The 26329-nt window shown below is 35.9% G+C and overlaps 1 protein-coding gene across 2 annotated transcripts in view; it reads right to left on the bottom strand.

Moving 5' to 3' along the window:
• CDK17 (cyclin dependent kinase 17) overlaps nucleotides 1–26329 on the bottom strand; it is a 76219-nt gene that overhangs the window by 5525 nt on the left and 44365 nt on the right. For both annotated transcript variants that reach the window (XM_032220739.1, XM_032220740.1), the window contains exons 5-15: nucleotides 18328–18453; nucleotides 14290–14346; nucleotides 12189–12303; nucleotides 9652–9746; nucleotides 7966–8028; nucleotides 5371–5494; nucleotides 3373–3493; nucleotides 2783–2880; nucleotides 2419–2524; nucleotides 1294–1336; nucleotides 11–101 (exon numbers count right to left, since the gene is read on the bottom strand). In XM_032220739.1, coding sequence (XP_032076630.1) covers nucleotides 11–101; nucleotides 1294–1336; nucleotides 2419–2524; nucleotides 2783–2880; nucleotides 3373–3493; nucleotides 5371–5494; nucleotides 7966–8028; nucleotides 9652–9746; nucleotides 12189–12303; nucleotides 14290–14346; nucleotides 18328–18453 — 1039 coding nt within the window. The remainder of the gene's footprint in view (nucleotides 1–10; nucleotides 102–1293; nucleotides 1337–2418; nucleotides 2525–2782; nucleotides 2881–3372; nucleotides 3494–5370; nucleotides 5495–7965; nucleotides 8029–9651; nucleotides 9747–12188; nucleotides 12304–14289; nucleotides 14347–18327; nucleotides 18454–26329) is intronic.

The raw sequence follows: 26329 nt of genomic DNA, 5'->3' as shown, positions 1-26329 counted from the left end.
ATAAACTTACTTTCTGGTAAAGTATGTATTCTAGTTCCAAGACTTCTGAAATATGCATGTTTCATAGCCTCTTCTGCTGATATTCTTTTCTTTGATTCATACTGGCAAACAAAATGATAAAGTCTATTTTAAAACACAATTGATGCAGGATAGATTTTATTTACTTCAAATCACAATGTTTGGTCTTTAGTACCTGTAGCTTAGTGGTGGGTTCCGGATTCCGTTCCAACCGGTATGGTTGGAACGGCTTCTGAGTTACCCACATGCACATGCGCAGTGCGCATGCATTCTAGCGTCAAATGACACTTCCACAAGCCTCTGTGACACTCCAGCTGCTCCGCGGAGCATCGTGCAGGCACCGTATGTGCCATGCGTGTGCGCAGAAGCGCCCAAAGCATAAAGCACAGGTAAGGAGCGCGGGCAGGCAGGTGGGCCCTCCAGAGCACTGTAACGGAACAGTACCCGGTGCTCTGGGCAGGATCCGGTACTCCCGTACCGGGGCATAACGCGTGCAACCCACCACTGCTGTAGCTATATACATATACATACATCTAATTATATGTAGATAGATAGATAGATAGATAGATAGATAGATAGATAGATAGATAGATAGATAGATAGAGAGAGAGAGAGATATAGATAAATAATTTTAGAGGTGCAACACTACCACTTCCCATTCTTTTTAATGAAGATAAAAAGTGATAAAAAGCTCAAGTGGGTCAGGAAGCTTGTGGACACTAAGGGAAGTGGCAGTGGGTACTTCTTGGGAACATCAGAAAGGAAAAAAAACTGAAACAGATGAATTGATGGACTACTCCATAGTCCATGGTACAAATACACTAAGACATTGCTTGTTATATTTTTGGTTTAATATATCTCATTCAAAGACCCATTATTTAAAAGTTTTGGCTTAGCACACTGGTGAATACAGCCCGAATTAGTTAGGTTCCACATATAAATTCAAACAAAAACTAGTATATTTTCTTGCCTTTATTTGTATATGTGCAAAATTATTTTTGCTGTTGCCTTTCAAATTTTTTTAAGGAATTCATCATTTATGTACTTTTTCAGGGTTTTACCATATTAAATTATCAACTGAAGGAAGAAATATTTGATTGACGGAAGAGATCTTTACAATAAACAAAAGAGAAGCTGCAAGAGCAACGTCTACATACAAGAGCAACATCTAAATAATGCTCTTTTTGAACCATAGTTTTGTATTCTTCTAATCTACCAAATAAAGAACTTGAAAAGTACTCACTACATGCGTAAAGAATACAAAAAAGAACTTACTTGAAGAAATTTTACTATCAGTTCAATCCCTTCTGAATCCAACCTAGAAATAAATCATATATTCATTGTTTATTCACAGTTTCCAGGTGGATTCTAATAATTGAAATAATGTGTGTGCCTTTGCTTAAGACATACTTCCAATTTCAAAATATCCTGAATGTAATTATGGGTTTACTTAACACTAATAAGGTGATATGTCTACTATTATTACTAAATGCATTGTGTTAATACTATTATTTCATTGTATTTTAATGTAAAAATAAAAAAGCAATACTTTTAAATAAACTGACATATCATGTAACTGGCATTGAAAATTAATGTATTACACATGCTTACCACTAAAGAAAAGTAATTTATTTTGAAAATGCAAGATTGTTTAATCACTAAATGAATGTAAGTCCACATGAACTAGAAAATAATTGCCTAATCTAATTCAAATAGTGTAAAGCAAAATGTGTAGCAAACAGATACCTAAACAAAATTAATCACTGGAATATGGGTTTTTAAATAAATCACAGATTATCATTACTTGCTGAGAGTCACTGGTTTGAGATTTCTTTATTATACAGCAGCTGTCTTTAGCCTTTATTTGTTTTTTAGGATAAACTGAGAATTACACAAGGGGAATTCCACTTATGCACAGCAACATCTATAGCTTTTTTCTTTTGTGACTGCAAAATCGTCTTTGGAAGATCTCCCAACCCCCTTCAACAGGGAAGACTGATATTTCAGGGAAGACAATACAATGTGTGTCGAATTATTTAAAACTGGTTTGCCGTAACACATTTTTTACTAAAACAAAACAAACTATTACAACATGCTATTCACAAATATATATATAGTTATAGTTAAAATGTAGAACTTCAACAATATAAGATTCCTGGAATCAATTTTCACTTTTATAGTTGATATCCTAATTATAAAAATTATTGATTTGGATCATTAGCAGATATTACACAAATTCAATTATTTTACTATTCTTTATGCAAAGGTACAAAAACTCACTGGACCATGAGAATAATAATCCATTTAGAGTTAATCCCCCAACAAAAACAGTTCCTAGTGATGGTTATTTTTCCCCAGAGAGAGTACTTATGATATATGTGCAATTTGAACTTTAAATACCTTGGAGCGTGGTTGATCAAAGGTTGTGGCTTGTATTTGGGAAAGTTGTAATTCCTAAACTCATCACTGGAAGTAATGCCTGGCCATGTTTCTTGTGATGGAGTTCCTGAGTTGAAAGATTAAACAAATCAACATAAGGAGTACTAATCCCATGTAGATATTAAAATAAATAAAGTAAAAATTTAAACAACAGCTTCCAAAATAGTTAACTGATTCTAACAAAAGTACAAACTTGAAACATCAAAATCATACCCCCCCCTTTATAAACATATAAACATTGCAATTATAGTACAAGTCTAAAGTTTTCAGAAATTCTCTTAAGAAGACCAAAATAAACTCATAGCTGTAAGCTAAACATATTTACCCAGAAGTCTGAAAATTAAGTGCAATTCATCTTCAACCGTTGACCCAGGAAAGAGAGGTCTTCCTGATGCCATTTCAAAAAATATACATCCAACTCCCCTTTAAGAGAGGAAAAGCTCAATTAAGTATTATAAAGGAGATGAAAGTATTTAAATATATAATTTTAATGATAGGTAGATGGACTACTTAATCTAATTGTGTTAAGGTAATGAGGTCATGTAACTGTCAATGAGTTAGTATCCTGAATTAGTATCTCAATAGTGCATTACTTTTTCCTTGGTTATGAAAATAATCAACATGATTTGCATTCACTTGAAATACATTTGTCCAATCTCACTATTGAGATTTAAAATATGAAAATATTTAAAGTTCAGAGATTGAAATCAACTAAATTTTGAGATATTTAAATATTTAAGCAATATTTTCTTGGCTTGCTTCCTTCTTCTTCCCCCAAAGTTTCAAGTATGAACTAGAGAAGCATCTGCAGTATTACTGCTTATTATTAACAAAGGTTACTTAGAGGTAAAGGAGAAAAATATACAGATATGTTTAATTTGAATGAAAGCAAGCAGGTTAATATTTGAAACTCACCACATATCAATTTGTGTGGAATATTCAGAAGATCCGAGAAGAACATCTGGAGGCCTATACCACAATGTAACAACTTCATTTGAATATGTCTTTGTAGGAACAGATTTTGCTCTAGCCAGGCCTTCAAAAATAAAGTGCAAAATGAATTTCCTTAGCCCTATTCCATCTTTCTTCAATTTTATATTACATAGATCTTTTTCATAGAAATTTCACATGATTCAGAAACTATAGCTAAGCATTCGCTTGCTGCTATAAAACAGGAGCATTTATTTTTGACAGACCAGTGCTTTCTACAGAATGGTCAACCATTTACACTCTCAGCAACTTTGATTAGAAGTATATAAAATTAATGTGTATGCAAAAACATGCCTGTTATATCCTTCTGGTCTCTTTTTTCTACTTTAGATGTATCACTCATGTTTAGAAAATCATGCATCCATGTTATGGAATTACTACTGCTAACAAATCTTTCTGAGAAACACTTCTGCCATTTGTGATGACACCTCTGCTAAACCTCCCCACCTATCCTAACAGCAGTTTCCAGACAACCATGGCCTTTCAACAATCCCTTTCCCCTGCAGCCTGGTGATTCAGGTAGAGATTAATGTCTTCCTGTACTGCCAGAAAGTTTGCATTCCTTTTTATGCATCTAGAAAGGGACAGTCTTTTACTAGTGCACAAAGAAAATACACCAAAATAAAGAGGAAAGAAGACATGAAGAAAAGAGAAACACTAAAAAATACAGAATGAAAACAACAAAATTTATTTTATGTTAAGCCATATCTAAATTCTGAAAGTGGTCCTCACGAGAAATAAACAAAATAGCCCTTGAGATGAAAACATTGTCAATCTTGGCACATATCCGTAGTCCTACTAAGAAGGAAGCGCCTTTGGCAACTTTCTCCAATCTGGGGTCCACCCAATGACTCTTATTGGCCAGTTTGGATATGAAGGGAACTGTATGCCACATCATCTGGAAACAACTTTAGCCTACAATACAAGAGACTTAGAGCTGCTTTCTGAAGAAACTGTGCAAGATATTGTCTGCAGTATTTCTGAGTGTGAGTGGAAAGTGCTACCACAACATGAGTCACAATGGCTCATAAAAGGGAAGATACCCTTACACAATAAACAGGCAAGTTCCTTTAAGAAACATACAGAAAGTACCAAGTGACAAAGGCTGTTTTTTTTTTTTAAATTAAATTCTCTTCAATATAATGCCCAGAATATTCCTGGGAGGCTAAAACAACCAGGGGAATCTAATACACTCTTTTGGGGGGGGGGGGGGTGAGGGGAGGGAAGCAGAGGGGCAAGAGGAGCCCTCTGTGTTTTGTTTTCTAAGTTCTAAGATAGGGAAAATCAAACTATTCTAAGAATAGTTTGATTTTCCCTATCACCTAAAAATTAATACTGGCTCTCAGACAATTAAAAAAACATGTTTGGTCCTATAACACAAATAGCTGGCAAATCAGAGAAGGAATATAATCCATAGTTTAAACTGAAACAGCACTGTAACATGCTTTTACAACCAGGTGAATTACATAAGATTAGCAAAAAGCATAGAACACTTAGAAATAGCTAAAGGCAAAAGCTATAAAGCATGATGAGAAGCTTTCACCGTCATGCTGTTTTTTGAGAGAAACTTCTGTTTCTGAGAGAATTAGAACAAGAATGTGCTTCTCTGATAAACAAATAAATTATATATGAATATATTTCTCAGAATATTGCTAATAGTGCTAAATTCTCCTCCAAAATACTTTTTTTTAGCATTTCAGACTGTACATTCAATAATGCATTAGCCCTTAAATCAATTGAGCAAAACTCAGCAAATGTGAATTGTGGCTTTCTCAGTATGTAAACATGAATGTGGGTATCTGTGTACAAACACACACAGACTAATATTCTTAAAACTAATGTGGGCATTGAAAGGTGTTCATAGAATTGAAATAAAGCAAATATTTTCCCCAGTCAAAACAATCCATTAGTTCTTTTACTAACCAAAGTCTGCTAGCTTTAATTCTCCTCTTTCATTAATTAGTAGATTTTGTGGTTTTAAGTCCCGGTGTAGTACTTTTCTTCTGTGACAATAGGCCAAACCGCGCAGAATCTGGTATAAAAATAACTGATAGGGGAGAGAGGATTAATACATTTTTCAGGAACAATAACCAAACCTACACTAATTGAACCTCAAAGCTGCCAAGGTAATACAACAATCAATATGCTTATCAATGCATAGAAGAAGAAGAAACATTCGAAAATATAAGCTATTTTCATATGCAGGTTGTAATTAGTCAATTTATATTTGTTGCAGAATATAATAATTTTAAATTTTATCTATTTGGCTTGGAATGTATAACTTTCCTTCTCTGATTATCTTCCCTTACCCTACAGACATCTGTTTAAAATGCAATAAAAGCCAAACCACAGGTTAATAAGCCTGCTGCATGACATAACAACCATTCCTAATAATGCGTTTCTATCTATCTTTAATGATATATTCATATTTTCATAGCCATGGAAAGTTTTATTTTGATGCAACCGTGTTCCCTTTTCTGTTTTTCTTATTCCTCTGCACTTTGGTTTTTTATATCTGGCTAACCCCCACAGTAACAACCAAATGCTCAAAGACACTTTTTCATACAGTACAGCAATTTTCTCATAAAAGAAACAAGCTCTGGCTTATTCATATTCGTTACATAAGAAATGCACCCTAGCATTCTGCTATATATTTTAGTTCTCAGGCATAGTTTGCAAAGTGGTTTTAGAACAAAAAGCTTCTTCCTGGGATTTGCAAACCAATTTTTAAAGGAGGTCTGAAAACCATTATGTTCTCAGTGCTTTTCATGGACCTTTATTATTATGTCATATTGGGCACCCACCTTTCTACTCATTCTTAGCAATCTGGGATAAAATCATAGAATCCTGCATATATCCCCTCCCCCTAATTTTTTTGAATCAGTGCATTTATGTCTCCAATTCTAATATCTACAGACATGTTGCATCAAAAATGGGCAAATTAAAAATAAAACAAACCTGGTCTGAAGTAATAGCTGCTAGTAACAATTATTAATTATTGGCCTAGTGACTGGATTTATACATTTTATTTGTTTTGTTTTATTCTTGCCTTTGATCCCAGATGTACCGAAAAGTGCATTTCCTCCTATTTATTGGCTTCCCAATATTTGAGTTGAAGGGGAATTATAGCAAGAGATACAGGAGTGATTCATCAAAGGGTACATTAAGAAACTGCAGTACTGAGCATGGTTTTGAATAATTTCTCATGCATAAATTCAAATGTTTGACTCTCAGGTAATAATTGTCCTGCTAGATTATATATGGAAACTGAGGCTGAAATAACATCATTCTTTTAGGATTCAACGAATTTAGGCTTTTGTTCCACATCCAATATACTACTGGCTAAATTAGCACGGTGCCATTCAAGAGGAAATTTATGTAGTCATATGATAACTGCAGACTCATACTAGTTCCAGGATAGTTCATTTCACTTATATAAATAAGTACTATGAAAAAGCTGAATATTACTATCCCATTTTTCTATAACCATTTTCTAGCAACCCAGAGAACTCAATGATAAGAATACTAGATTTACCTATTCTAAATTTAAATGCAGCCTATTTGCACACTCAGCCAACACGGTCTACTCTGATAGTTCTCTAGAACTTCAGGCAGAGGGAAGTCATTTTCATCATCTATTTCCTGTTCATTTTCATAACTGAAAATACCATCTAAATACCTGCCACACTGAACAGAGGAAGGGAACCAACTGAGAGCATTAAAGAAGTTTTGCAGAGCTTGCCAATTTGTCCATAATATTAAAGGCTTCCAAAAAGATGGATTTATACACTAAGAATACTTAAGAGTTGCATTTGTCACAGAACAGTTTTTTTCCCCAGCTGTTTATCTTTATACATACATACATACATACATACATACATACATACATACATACATATAAAACTTTACTTATCCTGTCACATTGCTCTTGAAATTTACTCTAGAAATAGTATTTTAGTATCTTTTTATAAGGATTTTTAAAAGATGTTTGTTGCCTCTTCCATGTCTGGATAAACCTACCCATACCAGAAAGTTAAAGATTTACATTTGGAATCTATCAATATCTCTATCTGATATAAATCGTCAGAATTTCAAAGAAAAGTTACTATATTGTCTCTACTTCAACCCTGCCCCCAATCCACATAAAAAAGATCCTATAGAGTTAAAGTTGGAGACAAGAACAGTTGGATGGCTGTATAAGCCAAATCTCATGATGTTCTAGTACATTATGCTGTCAACCACAGTTATTCTGTCAGCTGTTGTTTATTGAGCACACTACTCTTACTTGAAAGAAAGTATAACAGTATAAAAAAAGTCTATTGGAAGACAAGAACCAATTTATAAAATCAAATTTTTACATATTTATTTCAATGAATCAGGTTCTCATAGTCAATGTTTAAATACATTTTAATAATGAAATCCATTTTCTAAAGGAAAAAATATTTAGAAAAATGTATGAATATGGATAGCATTTGTATTCAGAAAAATTCAAATTGAAAATTAGAGATTAAGACTCACCTTTACATTATGAACACTCATAATGTTCCCACAGTCATCCATATATTGCTTTAGGTCTTTGTCCTGACAAAATAAAAATAATTTGCATTAAAGATAAGAGGCATTTTATTATTTGTTAATTATTTACTTTGGTGTAAATATCTGAATTATCTCTAATTCAGGAGAAATGGAAGTAACATATATTAAACATATGTTAAAAACTAGCCTTAAAGTGTTTATTTCTTTAACATTTTAAATTAGCTTGTTTAAAAATAGTTTATCAAAATAGTTACAATGCTGGTCAAGATTAAAAAATTAGTGCAGCAACTTTTGATTAATTCATTGTTTCATTAGCAGAGACAGATGATTAACTAACAAAAATGTTTCAACTGACAGACTGATTTCTAATTTTAATCAGTATTTGAGAAAAAAAGATTTTGGCCTTAAGCAATAGAAATCAAAACACATCTCCATGTATGTTTATGGTCTGAACATTTTGCTCACATTGAACATAATCAAGTCGATTAAAAAAAATCCAAGGAGACCTAAAGGAGACCTAAAGAGGTACTGCATTATACTAATTATACTAATAATTAGTATATTATTATGCTAATCAGTTAGTGAAAAATATTATTCCAGGTACCACTGTGAGTTCCTAGAAAACAAAATTATGGCATCAAAAGACTACAAAATTTACCCACCCAGTTAATTTAGCAATTTGGCAATTTAATAAATTTATATGCCGCCCAATCCCGTAGGACTCTGGATGGCTTACAGAAACAAAAATAAAAGTTAAAGTTAAAATAAAGAGGAGATACAATTTAAAAAACAACACACCAAACATTCCGTTTAAGTGGGGCTGGAACTTGATCAACAGCCCCAGGCTTGCCGGAACAGCCAGGTTTTTGTGGCTTTTTGGAAGGCCGAGAGAGTGGGAAGGGTCCGGATCTCTACGGGAAGATCGTTCCACAGGGTCGGAGCAGCTACAGAGAAGGCCCTCCTCCGAGGGGCCACCAGCCGGCATTGTCCGGTCGACGGCACCCGGAGAAGGCCCAACCTATAAGATCTTATTGGTCGTTGGGAGGTATGTGGCAGGAGGTGGTATCTCAGATATCCAGGTCCTAAGCCATGTAGGGCTTTAAAAGTAATGACTAGCACCTTGAAGCGCGTTTGGAGACCAATAGGAAGCCAGTGCAGCTCGCGGAGAATGGGTGTAACAGGGTGTATCTAGGTACACCCAATATCGCTTGTGCGGTGCATTCTGGACCAACTGTAGTCTCCAAACACATTCTGGACCAACTGTAGTCTCCAACTGTAGTCTCCGAGCCCCATGTAGAGCGCATTACAGTAATCGAGCCTTGAGGTGACGAGGGCATGAGTGACCATTCGAAGTGCCTCCCGGTCCAGATAGGGCCACAACTGGTGCACCAAGGGAACCTGGGCAAAAGCCCCCCTGGTCACAGCCGACAAGTGGTGTTCTAATGTCAGCTGTGAATCCAGGAGGACACCCAAGTTGCGGACCCTCTCTGAGGGATGTAAAATTTCACCCCCCAGGCTAAGGGATGAAATGTCTGGATTATCCTTGGGAGGCAACATCAATAGCTAGTTAAGTATTACATTATTATTATTTTGCTTCTTACCATATTTCTATCTCTATAGCTTTAGATGATTAAGCTAAACACTTGAGAGAATTAAAAAACAACTTACCAGATACTCAAATACAAGCGTTAATGATTTGTCTGTATGGACAATATCATGTAATGTAACAATATTTGCATGTTTTAGATCTTTTAGCAATGACACTGAAAAAAAGAACAGAATAAATTGTCAAATACAGAAATTAGTGAACTAAACTGTTTTACAACATTCCTTGCAATAGTTGTTAAGTGAATCACTGTTGTTGTTACATTCGTAACATGGTGGTTAAGTGAGTCTGGCTTCCTCATTGACTTTACTTGTCATGTAATCACATGATCCTAGAACACTGCAATCATCATAAATACACATCAGTTGCTGTGTGTCTAACTTTGATCATGTGACCATGGGAATGTTGCAACAGCTGTAAATTTGAAAAGTCACTCTTTTCAGTGCCATTGTAACTCCCAATGGTCACAATGTTTATAAGTCAAGGACTACCTTTATTATTGGGTGGTAAATGTGTAGTAGTGATGTAATTATTTTTCATTAATTTGATAAGTCTTCAAAAGTAATTAGGAAGAAATGCTTCAGATCTCATGTGAGCACAGCAGCTTTATGCTATTCATTAAAACAGTGCTTTGTACACCTTAGAAAATATGCTGCTGCTTTAAAAATTATTTTACCTAATCATTATTAAAGTAAAAGGATCTTTTCCAGGTTTGGGTAAAATCTGAAAAAGGATGTGACTGCTTTAATTAATAGCAGAGAGATATTCTTCTTATTCTAGATCTAAAGCAGGGGTGTCAAACTCAATTTCGCATCAGGGTTGTGTTTGACCTCGGGGGTGGGTGGGTGGTGGAGGGCGTGGCCAGCTTGATGTCACCTGTGGTGGCTAAGTGCTGATTTCCCTCAGACACTCTCATTATAATCTCCTCCCTCCCTTCTCTTCTTTTTCCTTCCCCTCTATTCTTATTTTTCCTTCCTTGCTCTTTTCCCATCTTTTTCTTTGTCTTTCCTCTTTCCCTTTCTCATTTCCTGTCCCTTCTTGCATGCTCAAATGCAAAAGGGAAACATTTCTCCTTTTGTTTTGCTTTTGGTTTCTTTTACTAGCCCTCTGCCAGCGAAAATGGAGTGGCTGCATGCGTCCCTCCTGAGGTACATTTTGGTTGGCAGAGGCACCGTGGGCTGGTCCTTTGCTATTTCCAGGGCGGCCCTGCAGGCCAGATCTAAGCACCCTGTGGGCTAGATCCAGCCCACAGGCCTTGAGTTTGACACTCCTGGTCTAAAGCATAGCTTTAAAGCACACACACTGCTTTGTAGTTTGGTTTAGGAACTTCACATCCAGGGGTAAAAATATCAACTGAAATAACTACAGCTGCAATTAGCAATTCGGCCTAAATTGATTTAATCTTTTCAGTGCAATTACACAGAATTTGTATTCTTTTGTGCTTAAAATATATCCATGAGAAGTCTGATCATCATCATCATCATCAAAATAGCTTAGTTACATGCCCTGACTTGATCAAAAGCTTACATAAAAAGCAGCAAGTTATCTTGATGATGAAAAGAAGTAAATAAAATTTATGAAGTAAATTGTGGGCAGGTAACCACTTCATTTAAGAAAAACTGGTAAATATTTATCATAAGTATTGCTAATTTAAACAGCCCATTTTTTCATCGATCCAATTGCAATGAATTTGGAATGGCTCACTACTGATGAAATATTAACTTTCTGGAATCTTAACATCTTACTTCGAAATATTTTACAGTTCTTTAAGCAAGCAATAAAATTGCAGCATTTTCCATAAAGAACCTTACATTACTGTATTATTGTTCAAACTTTATACATATCCTAAATGTCATAGAATATAAGATAATTAAGACATTTCCTCCACCAAGAGTTGAATAAGAACATAGTTTTCTACCATTTATCTTAAATTTGATTAGAGACTTAAATTTCATTCTGTTACTTTAAACCTTACAATTCAATATATTCTCTTTTTTGGTTTAATTCTAAAGCATTTTGCTTTGGTCATACGTTGGAGAAATAAAAAGCTTATTTAAAACTGGCACAAATAATCAGTGCTTAATTTTCAGATGTTGGGACATAAACAATAGCAAAATTTCCCAGGTCTAGGCACTGAATATGTTAATTGCCCCATTTCCTGGCTATATTGCTAATTGCTAACTGCTTTTGTTTATGTTTATGTTGAATTGGATGCTTTTAATGTTTTTTTGCTGGTTTTACTGTTTTTAATGTTTTACATGTGTTTACATTTTTTAACAATATGTTTTCTGAATTGTAAACTGCATAGAATCATTGATTGAGACGAGCAGACATAGAAATGGAAGGAAGGGAGGAAAGAAGGGAGGGAAGGAGGGAGGGAGAGGTTATAAGCAACAGGCCTTAAGGTTATGTTTCCTCTATGCCCAAATTTGTTTTGTTCTGTGGAGAAGCAAAAAATGTGTAAGGCAGTTTCTACTCTGGTGTTTCTGAACTAGAAACCAAGCATATCAGGTCTATTAAACCTGTTTTTTCACATTAGATATAATTATGTAATTATAATTTCTTCTCATATTTTCATCCAAATTAAAGTGTTACTTACCTTCTCTAATAGCTGTGCACGGTGCACCCTCTTCATGTTCTAATCTGATTTCTTTTAAAGCTACTAGATTTTCAGTCAGCTTACTTCTTCCTTTATATACTGTTGCATATGTACCCTGAATAACAAATTTACAAATTAAAGGGGGAAAAAACTAATTAGAACTTTATTAGCTCAGAATCAGATACATACTAATTACTATATATTGGTTGAAAGAATTCATAACTCTCCCAATAGCTTCACCACTGCCAAACAATTTAGGGCCTTCTCACAAAATACGAAAGAGTGTCTACTCATTTCATATTATTAATCCATCTACCTCAGTTCTTTGTACTACCCTAAGTATGTGCAAACTCTGCAGTTCTTGGAAGCAAATGTTTTGGATAACTCTGGAAGATTCTGTTTCTCCTCTGGACCATGCCAATCTATCCATTCCAAGGGTGGTTCAGTAGTTTACCAGAAGTTAATTAATAATTTAGAACATGTTTATGCTGCACTGGACATGATAGTTCCGACAGGATTGCTTTAGAACTGGCCTATGTCTATCATACCATTTGAAGGATTACATTTTGGAAAACCATTGGATTACTCATGGAACAGAGGGAGTGGTATTATACTAGAAGAGTAACTGAAGGTAATGTTTTCAGAAGTACTGTACACAGAAACAACCCTCTCACTTTAAAGATAAAGTGGGGTGGAAGAAAAGCTCTCTTCCTATCAGCTGAATATTATATCCGTGTATACTTAATCATATACGTACTGATGATGGTGTTAGCTATCATGCGCTGATGATGTTACCTAGTTGGATAATGAAACTTCTGCAAGCAAACAACAGCTTATGACATTTATGGAGCTACCTAATAGCAAACAATAAAACTTTTGTATTGATTTACTTTTGAAACAAATTCAAATTCACGGGGCAGAACAATAGCAATGCACAAAAAGGTTTTTAAAAAAAGTATTTATCAATAAAGGAGAATATTTGCAGCCCAGGGTTGAAATGTGGGGTCCTTGGTGCTCTCTGAGCTTGCTTATTTTTTTGCAGATGTTTCTTTACCCAAACTAGGTAACATTATCAGTGCTAGTAAAGAGTGTGGTTTGCTGTCAGTTTATATTCTGGTGGCTTGTCTGTCAGCGTTGGTGGGGGTGGTGTTAGAGATTCTTTGGTTGGGCTGTTTACTGTTGACTCTTTGACAGTTTCTTGATTGTGGTATTATTTACCGTCGTACACAGGAACCATCTACCACAGTGTTGGCGATCCTTTTCGGCGCTGAGTGCCAAAATGAGAGTGCGTGTGGGGGGGGAGCACCCCGACGTGCACCTGCAGGAGCACTGGAAAGTGGGAGAACAGCTCACATGCGGGAGCACCAGAAACCAGAAGAGCAGTTACCCAGCATGCATACACATGCCAGGAAGCTGAGCTTCCAGTTTCCGGCATGCATGTGCGCACAAAGACCAGCTGGCACGCTGGAAACCGGAAGCTCAGTTTCCCAGCACGTGCATGCACGATGGGGAACTGCTCTTCTGGTTTCTAGTGCTCCTGTGCATGCAAAGGCCAGCTGGCCGGAGCACGCTGGAACCCAGAAGAAGGAACAGCTAGCGTGCCCAGAGAATGACTCTGTGTGCCACTTCTGGCACATGTGCCATAGGTTCACCATCACAGATCTACCACATATAATATAAGAAATACAACAATTACTATGTAGGACAAACAGGCATAAGACTGGCAGAATACATCTATGAACACCAACTGGATGATGAAAATTCTTTAATTTCACACCGTATTAGGTTAACATCAGACCAACAATCAAGTAAATTATACATCATAATGAAACATCTGCAATAAAACAAGCTCAGAGAGCACCAAGGACCCCTCAATTGTATTTATATAATATGTTTATCACAAATACTTTTGCTAAATGAAAACAATTGTCCATAATTATCATGCAGAAAGCCAAATATTACCACTAAGGAATATATATTCTTTGATTTCCAGTGTGCTCTCTCTCTTATTTTGAGCTTGGTCAAGTCATTGCCTTTATTGTCATTTAAAACGTAATTTATACTAATTTTATTTATTGATAGTTTAAAAAAGCAGACATACCTCACCAAGCTTTTCTAATTTAACATAAGTTTCCATTTTTCCAAATCCAATTTCAGACTGTAATAAAAACAAGGAAAAAATACAATGAAAATAAATTCATACAAAGATCAGATTGTCTTCTTCAAGAATGTGTAACATTATATTGTATTCATAAGCACACCTGAAGTATCCCTGAGTCATATTTATAACATTTGAATAGATAAGAGAGCTAGAAAACCACTTAGATACATGAACTTTCTTTGCACTAAATCTTTAGTAGTATGGTTTCCTTTGCTCATGTCAGTCTCTATTCACCACACAGCTTCATAATAGAATAATTTGTGCTGTCTTAAAATGTTATTACTATCTCTATCAGGGCATATCATTATTGTTTACATATGATTAAGAAACTATTACTTTACAAAACATAGGAGTAATAGAAAGTGTATTAAAAATAACAGTATTCTCATTTTCAAGGACTGAGTGTGCTTCAATCTGATTATTGTCTGTTGAAAATGGACTAGAAGACACAACACTGTTCCCATGGAGGTCCATTCAGCTCATTTCTTTTGCATTCCATAAACAGCTAAACTTAACAAAGAGCCCTAGTTGAAAGGGTAGCTATCAGAGGCATTTTTGGATATATTTTTGTTTATACTGGCTTTTATTATTCATTTACTTTTTTGTTTAGGCTTTTCTATTTACTACTTGTACACCAGCAATATAATGCTGTCAAATAAATTTAAATTAATGAATGAACAAATGAAACCTTTGAAAAGTCATAGTACATTTCTCTTATTGTTTCCATACTAATTAGATATGGTAACTAAATGCTGTTCACTGGGGCAGTAGTGAACAAATATTGCCAGTTGGGGGGTACATTTAGAATTCTGAGAAATTGACATGGGAATATTCCCCAAATGGCTAACTCAGGGGACTGCCTACTTTGCAATATGATTCACATGGGGAGCTTGGTGAATGATAACATCTCCATTTATCAGAACAGAAATGGATTAGCTTGTTTCAGGCACTCCTTCAAATGACTTAGGGTGCTCTTTACCACTGTTATCCTACTTTCTAGGCAACTTCTAAAGAAAAGCTTTTGAATTTTTTCTATTAACCCAGAATATCTCTGAGATTTACATTGGAGCAAGAGGCATTCTTGCAAGAAACATTTGTGCTTAAATGTATGCATTGTAGCAGCATGTCAGTTTCCCGTTGTTGCTGTGATAATTTTTAAGATTAAAAATCTTTAAAAAAAAATTGAAACTAGGCTGTATAGGGAGTCTAATCAGGACAAAAGAGGCTGTTCAGAACACACCCACAGGGGTTTTTGCTCCTGACCTTTTATTAGGAAATAAGTTGCACTGAACCCAGTGGGACTTATTTCAAAGTTTAAAAGACACTGCAGATGTTAAAAGTGATAACCAGCAACTTGAATTGCACCTGGAAACAACTGGAATCCAGTGCAGCAGTGGTGTTACTCAGGTTAACTGTGGGGCACTCAAAACTGCATGTGCCACTGCATCCTAAACCAGTAGAAGGTTCTCTGTGGATTTAACGGCAACCCTTTTGTGGCAGAGAATGGATTGTGGTCGTTGAGTGAAGTAGTCACATGGTGCTTCACTTAACTATGCTTTGTTCAACGACCGTGATTCCATGCCCAATTATGGTCATGCCATCTACAGAATGTCTTGCTGTTGGGCTGGAGAAACATATTCAGTAAAGGAAGGCTGTGTGCAGCACTTCAGATTTGAAAGAGAAAAGATGCTTTACTTGAAAAACATTTATATATCAGAGTTTGTCTTCAAGAGTAAGGAACTTCTCAGTGTAGATAGTGTCATGGATGGCTCTGATTTGGAGACAGAGTAGGAGACTGACGATGAGGAACCAGAATCAGATCCAGAAAGACTGTCAGATAACAAGCAATTAGCTCCAGTACTAACAGACAGACTACTCTCTGAGCAGGCAGAGGAGGTTGGATAGGCCAGTAAGCGGCAGATACAGCTACTATCACCTATCATTCAAGGTGCTAAATTACCGCCCCTTCCAAAGCATGAGCCCGTGGGCTGCAAAGAGAAGCACAAAGGCACTCTGTAAGACTGCTCAAGTGGAAGGAATCCCATCCCACTAAATGAGACTACACAAGGGATTTTTCTATTAAAACGGAGAGCAAGCACAAGCTCTCCATTGAGGGCAAATGCCTGTTAATGCACACTCAATATGCCTTGACTTGTGAACCCTGCAACTCTGATTTTGAACTTTGATTGGCTGACAATTCTGCTACAAACTCTGACCTTTGGACTCCACCCGACTAGTCTCCTATGTGCTACTTTGAATTGGAATTCTGGTTAAGCCAAACCTGCTGAAGTCCGGAAGGTAATAACTTGTTTCTATAATGTAAGTGGGTGTGTTTGCAAGTTTCATTTAGTAAACAGAGATTAAAAAAAACCAAACACATCTCTTTGTGTAGTTGTGTTCATGCTTGACTTGGGAGAGGCCACTGAGGCTGCCTTCCACAACTGTGGTCTGATCCTTGGAAAAGATACGTATTTCAAGGTGCCCCTTTCCCTTTGAAACTGAACAAGTCTTTAATTAGATAAATTAATTATGGCTCTTTAGAAGAAAGCCCTGGGGTGATGGGCAAATATTTGGAAGACCCAAGGGATCAGGTTGAATATCTTATAGTCAGCAAGTATCTAAAAGTGAAAACATGATGGAACAATACTAAATAATGTTTAAAACCAATTTGTCTGCATAATTCATAATGAATTGGAGAATTTTAAATCTATAAAACCCTTTTTCCCCCTATTTATTTAAATAGAGATTATTTTACCTTTACTCACGATGCTAAAACTTACAGATAGTCCATGGTTATGAATACTCATTCAGAGGCCATTCAAAGTTATGATGGAACTGAACAAGAGGGATTTATGAGCAGCACTCAAGAGTTCCAGCTGTCACAGCATCCCGGGAACATATGACTGATCCAGGGATGAATCTGAGCATTTGGTGCCTGGCTCATGATTACAATACTGCAGCAAGACAGGGTCACGTGACTGTGATTTCTGCTATTCACTGCCAGCTTCTCACAAGCAAAATTAATGGAAAAGTTAGCAGGAAGCTGGAAATTACTGTTGCTGCTTTTTTGCCCACCCACTCTGTAGCACCTGAATGCAGTTCCCTTCATTCCCTTTGCAGCATCTGTGCTCCTAGCACTGTTCACGGTTACCTCTGCCTCCCTGTGGCACTGGTACTCCAGAACACCGCAAGACTCTTGTCTATCTGTTGCTCTCACTGCTGGCCTACTTGCCTGGGACTTCTGTCTCTTCCAGATAAATGAACTGCAGAGTCCTGGGTTACGATGACAACCAGAACTGCAGGATTGCCATTTCTGGAGCCATGGTGGTATAGTGGTTCAAATGCAGTATTGCAGGCTAACTCTGCCCACAGCCAGGAGTTCGGGCTCAAGGTTGACAGAGCCTCCCATCCTTTCAAGGTTGGTAAAATGATGACCCAGATTGTTGAGGGCAATGTGCTGGCTTTGTAAACTGCTTAGAGTACTATAAAGCACTATGGAGTGGTATGTAAGTCTTAGTAAACTTGTGGTCCCAATTGCTGTTTAATGCCTGTATTTTATAAGCATGGTTTATTACTGTCTTATTATTATACTTGACCAATGTGAGATCCATCCTTGCATTTGTCTTCCTGTTTTCCAAACAAATTTCATAACTATAATGAAGTTGGCTTCACACTAGAAATCAGTTGCGTTCACACTTTATAATAAGCCAACATTTATGTTTGTTGACTAGTTAATAAGAGGATCTAAATTACTAGTTTGCAAATTATGAATTAAAGCTTAGTGTTATGGGTGAATACAGACTTTGAGCCTTATTTAGAAAATATTAATACATCATTTAATTAAATGAATTATATCACAGTACAGCTGCAAGTGCTCTAAGACACCTATCATTTTGCTATAGCATATCTAAACTTCTGTGCTGCAATAAAAATATGAAGGATATAGTAAAATTATCTATTGCAGGTAAAAGAGCTTACCAATGATGCTCTACGAGATCGTCGACTCATTGGTTGATCAAATGGTGGACTGTTTATTTGAAACTTTTCAAGATATCCATCGGGTATCCTAATGTCTGCAGGTAGTGACAAGCGTTTATTTAAGTCCTGTAGAAGTAAACCAACACTAGTAAGATGACATACATATTTTAAAATTTTGTTTCTATTTTATTTTCTATTTTATAAACAATAAAAATGTCAATAAGTACTCACTGATGTAGGCATAGTCTGCTACTGTTTAAGAACACATAAATGAAGCAAACAGGCTGTTTCTATGTAAAGACACAATTGCAATGCTTCATCTCAAGTTGTTATCAAATCTTTATTTCTCAAAATAGCAAAAGTGAATTTTACTTTTTTTAATGGCAAGAAAGGCTTTCTTTAACCATGCCAGTAACTGATTTACAAACACTTTCTACGGGCTACTATTTAATGGTTTGCAGACTAAATCTGGCAATCCTACCTTAATATCCTTCACATGTAGTGAAATTCAGAGTTCTTCATAAAATTTTAAAAATTTGGACCTGGAATACGCAGATGTTATTTCTTAATGGTCATAAAGGTATTATTGCAGGATGTTCCTGGTCCAATGCCTTTTACATCTGACTAATGGTGATTTTGCAAGTCCCAGTGGTGTTCAAGTGATGCTCCAGTTATTTCCGGATTGTACCCAAGGCATCCTATTAATATTGGCACTATATGCTTTCTTTTGCCACAATCCTTCTCACCTGGTATAGCAATTTCAATGAATCAGATTTTCTTCTTTTCAATAACTGTTATATAAGGTCTGCTGTGAACAACATGCCTGTATGTTTGGATCTTAAAGTCCCATAAGACCGTAACCTGTTTATTTTCCAAAATACCTCAACTTGTCCCAGTAGTTTAGTGGTTGTATTCAAATCCAAAACCTCTGGCAAAATCTCTGATGAATATCTGTGGCAACTCAATCATAATGCTGCAGTTTGTGAATTTTCCTACAGCCACTGATCAAGTGGTCAATTGTTTCATCCTTTTCATTACAAAGGCAGTATTTGCTGTTGTTTGTTACATGTTGAGTTTTTGCCTTCATGGAATTAGTTGGCAAAGCTTGTTTCTTGAGCCACTAAAATTAAGTCTTCAATTTTTCTTTAACACTCCTGAACTTAACCAACTGCAGTTGTGATTTTATTAGCTTTTCCTTCCATATCCTTCAAATACTTTTTACTTATATCCTTCAAAACCACACCTTTTATGAAATTTTATATAACTGTAAAATCTCATAACCTCACTAAATTGAAAGTTAGTACGGAGCGGCTAGGTCATTGTACAATGGTACCCGAGACCTGAAAATACCTTGGCAATTGGTTCATATTTATGACACTTGCAGTGTCTTGGGGTCATGTGAACAGCTTTTGCAACCTTCTAACAAGCAAAGTCAATGGGAAATCCAGATTCACTTAACCACCACATTACTAACTTAATAACTGCAATGATTCACTTAACAACTGTGGCAAGAAAAGTTGCAGAATGGGGCAAAATACACTTAACAAATGTCTCACTTAGCAATATACATTTTGGGCTTAATTGTGATCAATTGTGCAAAGGACTATGTGTAAATGTACCTTGAGTCAGAGGTTCCCAAGACTTGGCCAACACAATGCACACTTTACTTTTTTGCATACAAATGTGGTAAATGACTAGCAAAGTCTGTTCTCTATATAATCTAGTGAAACAACTGATCTAGTGAAAATTGATTTCCAAGTGTTCTGTGCTATACTTTAACCCTCTGCTGAAAATTGTTTTTTAAAATCAAACCAAACACAAATGCTCAGACTATTTGCTATAACAAGAGTCCCAAACCCCTGGGCCACGGTGTATTATGTATTTGGAATCGGGCCGCATGAGCAGCAGGTCATGCACATGTGTGACCTTGACTTGAGCAACTAGTGGGCCAGCGTGTGTCCATACGTGCAAGCACACCCATCCCTTGCACAAGTTGAGCTGTGTGCACGACCTGCTGCTCATGCGGCCTGATTCCAAATACATAGTGCCGGTTCAGTTCTCCGCTTCCCCCTCCCCAACCGGGCCAAATCACAAAGGTTGGGGACCACTGTGCCATAAGCAATAGTTAGACTTATATACCGCTTCATAGGGCTTTCAGCTCTCTCTAAGCGGTTTACAGAGTCAGCATATTGCCCCCAACAACAATCTGGGTCCTCATTTTACCCACCTTGGAAGGATGGAAGGCTGAGTCAACCTTGAGCCTAGTGGGATTTGAACAGCCAAACTGCTGAACTGCATTCAGCTGAAGTAGCCTGCAGTGCTGCATTTAACCACTGCGCCACCTCGGCTCGAGACAAAGTTAAGACTCCAACTTTTCCCTTGTATGAAGAATCACAGGACTCTCACCAGTGAGTTTTTAAAAGTTATGCCATTGTTTAATTCACAATAGACAATTTTATGAGATGAAAATATTTACATTAATAGTAAAAAGTTAACTGTGTTCAAATAAAATTGTGCTCAAATAAAAAATAATTCTAAATGTAAAAACTGTTAAGTTCTAAAAGTAAATGTAAGTCAATTTTGAAATATGAATCATAGTAAATCATTTCCTGGTTTATTATATCATTATGATCAAGGCATGACAGGAACACACTCAGCTAATGGAAATGAATAATACTTTCCTTGCACAAAGTCAGTTATTCTACTGCAAAGAATGATTCTAGGTAATTGCCACATTTTAATCATCCTGTGTAATTCAATGTCTTACGAAATATAGGTAAATAAAAGAAATAGGGAGGAGTCTTGCATTGTAAAAACAGCTATCTCACCCAATTTACATGACAATGGTTTCTTGCTTTTGTTGGTCTTTCAAATTTTCAGGTCTTTTCAGAGATGATGATGTTATACTGACCTTCAATTGTGTTTTTCTGCATTGTTCATGATGATAATTAATCATCTTGACAAAACTGCTTATTCTTGTGATGCAGGCACTACTACTAAGGAAGATGTAACACCCAATAGTATTTGTAGGCCTCACTGCTACTTCATGATGCAATCATTTAAGCATGACACTTGCCTGTATTTTTAATTCTGAAATACTATGCAGAGGAATATTTTTTCCACAGAAAATATACTGCATTTTTAATGAAGAATTGTATATTGGGCCAATGCTTTATGCATAAGGATCTCTGAACTGGGATGCTAACACAAAATACTGGAAAAAGATGTTTACAATGGCTCTAAGCAGGGGCAAAAGGAGGAGAAATCTCTCAAATAAATATACTCAAATTCTTTATATTTCTATATAGCGTGGTAGAATGCTATCATCACTATGTCTTTCCTTGTCAGAAACTCTTTTGCTCCTTTGAATTTCACATGACTTTCTAAGTCTTCCTTCCTAGGGATCTGCTGCACAACTTCAGGTTTCCTCACACAAACTGATATTGCCTAAATCATGCCATTTACATCTATGGTCACATCATATAGCCTTTTCCAGGGAGTGTACTTTATACACATTTAAGATTCCAATGCATCTAAAACAGAACACACCTCAACAGACGGATTTTACAACAGAAATGTGTTACCACAAAAATGGGGTGGAATCACTACTCCATAGATAGAGAACATAAAAATATTTTATTTAGCATTTTGAAATATTAGAGACTCATAATTATAGATTCTAGCATAATTGGAATGGTAATTAAAAATAAAAGCTTCCCTCTTTTAATTAACTAGCCAGTCAATCTTTTTAAATTGTTAACTGGATATATCAGAAAAATGTCATGTTTGAAATACGTTATCTGCTGGACAGTGCATAATGCTAGCAAATATATGAAACAAGTATCTTATCAATTGGAGAATCCAAGTTTATAAGGCACTTTCTAGAAAGAGAAAAATTCTGATACTTAGAGACAGAACAAGTTTCATATCCAAAATGTGATTTTAAAATGAATAAATAGAACCCCTAACCCTATTCTATTGACAACAGAATGAAGATCTAATAGCAGATCTAATTCAGAATCATAATGAGAAATACAAGTTATTATCTTTTCTCCCAAATTATCTTTATTTTCACTGCTTCATTGCAGATCCCCACTGAAGACAACAAGCAGTTCTGCTCCTAAACTGCTCGTTTATTATTTCACCTCAAATTTTATCAGACCCTATAATATCTGACTGAATCTTTCAGTCCAGGGACAATTACAATGGCCTTGTGACACAGGCATCTTTATTAGCTTTGAAATCCCAAATAATTTTAAATGAATGAATGAAAACTATATGTTATAGCATCTTTGTGCAATTTTTCCAAGTGGTGCATACTACGGTATTATTTTGTACCTATTTCCAAGTATTATCAGATTTTATATAGGAAAATAGACATCTCATGATATATTTTAGCCTTTAAAAAATGTAATTTCTTTAAAAAATAACTGAGGTCAGTGTCACCATCTAGTGTTCTATGGCTGTTCTAATGCCAGCAAATAATGCATTGCTAATCCATGAGTTATAAAGTATATCATGCTTTGACTATTCTGTATGTTAAAAGGTGTACATCTTTAACTTGAAACAGGGAATGCCAATATTTCCCTCCTTTTTTCTATGTTTTTTCAGATTTTACCAGCTTGCCAAGGCTTTGGTTATATTGTTGGTACATAAGCTAAAACTATAGTAATACAAAATGTTTATCACTCAGCTGAATATGGAAAACATGTTAGTCAATCATGTTAAACATATTGGTTTGGTTACTGATTTAGCCAAATCATAGTTAAGCTTTTGAGTCAGCTCTAAGAAAATCACAGGAAAAACAGCAATTCTGTTTTAATGAAGAAAATGTTTAATTCAGAAAGCCACAATGAAAAGAATCTATATTTAAATTAGAAACTTAATTTAAATATACTTTATATTCTTAAATTGACAATTAAAACATTATTTCAAATTTTACTGCAATTTCCACAAATACTGGCATTCGTACAGATTGTTATAAATGAAGGAAATTAAGTACTTTTTCCTCCTTTTGTTTACTGTCATGCACAATTCCGTTTTTAAACAGGAAAAGAAAAATCTGGGGAAGTCAAGAGCTTTCCCATTGTACTCAGTTTTGGAGCATTGTGCAGATTAATAAGCAGCATTAAATGAAAGCCTCATGAGTAAGAGGTGTTCAAAGCTACACATTTCAAACTAAAGCTTACATTACCATATTTTCAGTTGTAGCTCAATTTCCAAGGTTGTTACAAAAATCTGCCTAACTTTGATTTCCCAAATGAGCTTTGGACCTTTAAGTCCAAAGAGAGGAAATGTTCTTGAAGCATATTTACCTACTTCCTGGGCCATTATTTATTATTTAACTTTTAGTAGTACTATTTTCATTCATACAAGTGTTCTGCAAACAGCAAATAAAGTTATTTTATGGCTGGCCAATTCAATACAAGTAAATGAAATCACTTGAGTGAAGAACCCAATTTGGGGTACACTGTTGTATCTGCTGTTTGTATGAAGTTTTCTTTAAAAAGTAATTTGTGCCAGGAAGAAATACTATTCAAAACAGTGAAGCCATATATTTTTATACAAGTTACATTAAAATTCCAATGATTTCCAAACAGTTGCTAAACGTGATTCAAATAGTTGAATAGTTTACAACCAGGTTCCCTCAAGGACTACTTCTGCTTCACAATACTTTCTTGATCACAAAGTACTTCACTAAAGTTCTCTGCTACATCATACTGAAGGCGGAAGTACATTTTTGTGGGAATGAAGCAAAGGGATTTTAAGAAGTCAGATCTAACCTCTGGAATATCATTTCCTGACATGTTGTTGGGCAAAATCTTTGGACCATGCAAAGCTCCAAAATGACACATTCTAGAAAAATAGTCTATATAACAAAAATTAGATACTGATATACAGAAAGAATAAATAGAAAGAGTGGAGTGAACTTTTCTGATGGTTATATACATTGAAAAATGCTACACTATTTTGCCTCACTGCCTATCTACCAAATGAAACAATAGCATGATTATTTAGCTTTGCTAAAATAATGACTATAGACTATTTTGAGCGTTCTCTTTGCTATATCACAATCATGTCTGTCTTACTATTAGCTAGAAAGACAAAGAACAGTGCCTTTTGTGTTTTTAGAACTGGATGTGGGGGGAATGGGCATTATTTGTTTTCATTTGCTTTCTTATTTCTTCCCAGCAAGTTTGGGGAAATATGTATTTATTAAGAATACATTAAAATACATTTTGTCCCAGTTGCCTGACAACTCTAACTCTAACCCTAGAGAGATACACTGACTATTACAAATCTATTTACAAATGCTTGTATCAACCTCTAAATCATGTCTGTTCATCTTATGGTTTCATATTTTGAGAAGCTGCTGCAACATTATTTTGATTGTCCGGAATTTTCATCATCATAGCTATTGAAATCAAACAAATATTATATTAAGCTATAATATGGCTTGGACTTTCAGGCTTAGTGTGAATTCATCCAGTAGTGCCTTTTTCCATAAAGCAGAACAAAGTAAACCATGGCTTGTCACTACACATAAATGCAGTTGCAATGTATGCTATTCTTCCTGTAATTTTAAAATCAACAGACATTTCAGAATCCTTAGATTTGGGTATGACAGAACAATGTTGAGATAAAGTATTTAAAAAAGAAAGAGGAAAAGAAAATCAAGTACTAAATTCAAAGTAGGCAGCATTCTGTCTAGTCTCACTGAGGGCTGCCCTTGAAGAGTGCTCTACATGGGGCTGCCCTTGAAGAGCATCCGGCGACTTCAGCTAGTCCAGAATGCGGCCGCGCGAGTGATTGTGGGTGCACCTCGGTTCGCCCACATAACACCTATCCTCCGCGAGCTGCGCTGGCTACCTGTTGATCTCCGGGTGCGCTTCAAGGTGCTACTTACCACCTACAAAGCCCTTCATGGTAGTGGATCTAGGTACTTGAGAGACCGCCTCCTGCCAATTACCTCCTCACGACCCATTAGATCGCATAGATTGGGCCTCCTCCGAGTTCCATCTGCCAGTCATTGTCGACTGGCAACTACGCGGAGGAGAGCCTTTTCAGTAGCAGCTCCGACCCTTTGGAACGATCTCCCCGTGGAGATTCGTACCCTCACCACCCTCCAGACCTTCCGCACAGCCCTCAAGACCTGGCTATTCCGTCAGGCCTGGGGTTAAAGATTATATTCCATCCCCGCCCGAATGTTGAATGAATGTTGCTTTACTCTTTTAATTATGTATTGTCCTATATGTCTTTGTATGTTTCCCCTTCCTATATAAGTTGTAAGCCGCCCTGAGTCCCCTCAGGGAAAAGGGCGGCCTATAAATAAACTTAACCTAACCTAACCTAACCTCACACTTTTCTTTATTCAGATAAAATCATTTAAATGTCAACAAATCTGCTAAGGAAGATGAAATTGCTCCAGGCTTATTTTCCTACTTCCTCTTAATTATACCTATAGAGTGCTTTGTGATAAAACATATTTACAAATAGAAAACAGCTCCAATGACTGCTACAACAGAACTTGTTGTCAAACAGTTCAATGCTTGAATAACCTTCCTCAATGTATTAGACCTCGGATGTGTTGGACTATATCATACCTAACAGTCTATCAGTTCTAACCAGAAAAATTAGTTTCCTGGTTGGAAGTTATAAGAAATGCAATAAGCCCTTCGTCTTTCAGAACTCTATGCCCATGTCCTTTCATCATGTTTCCCTAATATACCTGAAGGGAATCAGAATGAATAAATCTGATTTACAAGAAAGAAATGTAATGTTATATCAAAACTATCTTTCTTCAACCTGCTCCTTTTCAGCTGTGACAGAGTACTTCAATCTCCAGTAGCTAACTGGCCAGAATTGATGGAAATTCTATCTAGGGCATGTTATGTTTTATACATTAGACATTCAGTAATAACCTTCAATTTTAAAAAAATCAGATTAAATCTGTTGTACAGGATCAGTTACTCTGAACATCAATAGCTTTACTTTAAAACAC

This window comes from Thamnophis elegans, chromosome 7 (genome assembly GCF_009769535.1).
Source record: "Thamnophis elegans isolate rThaEle1 chromosome 7, rThaEle1.pri, whole genome shotgun sequence".
Classification (NCBI taxonomy): Eukaryota; Metazoa; Chordata; class Lepidosauria; order Squamata; family Colubridae; genus Thamnophis; species Thamnophis elegans.
Note: the sequence above shows the minus strand (reverse complement) of the source record. Positions and strands in the feature narration are given on the sequence as shown.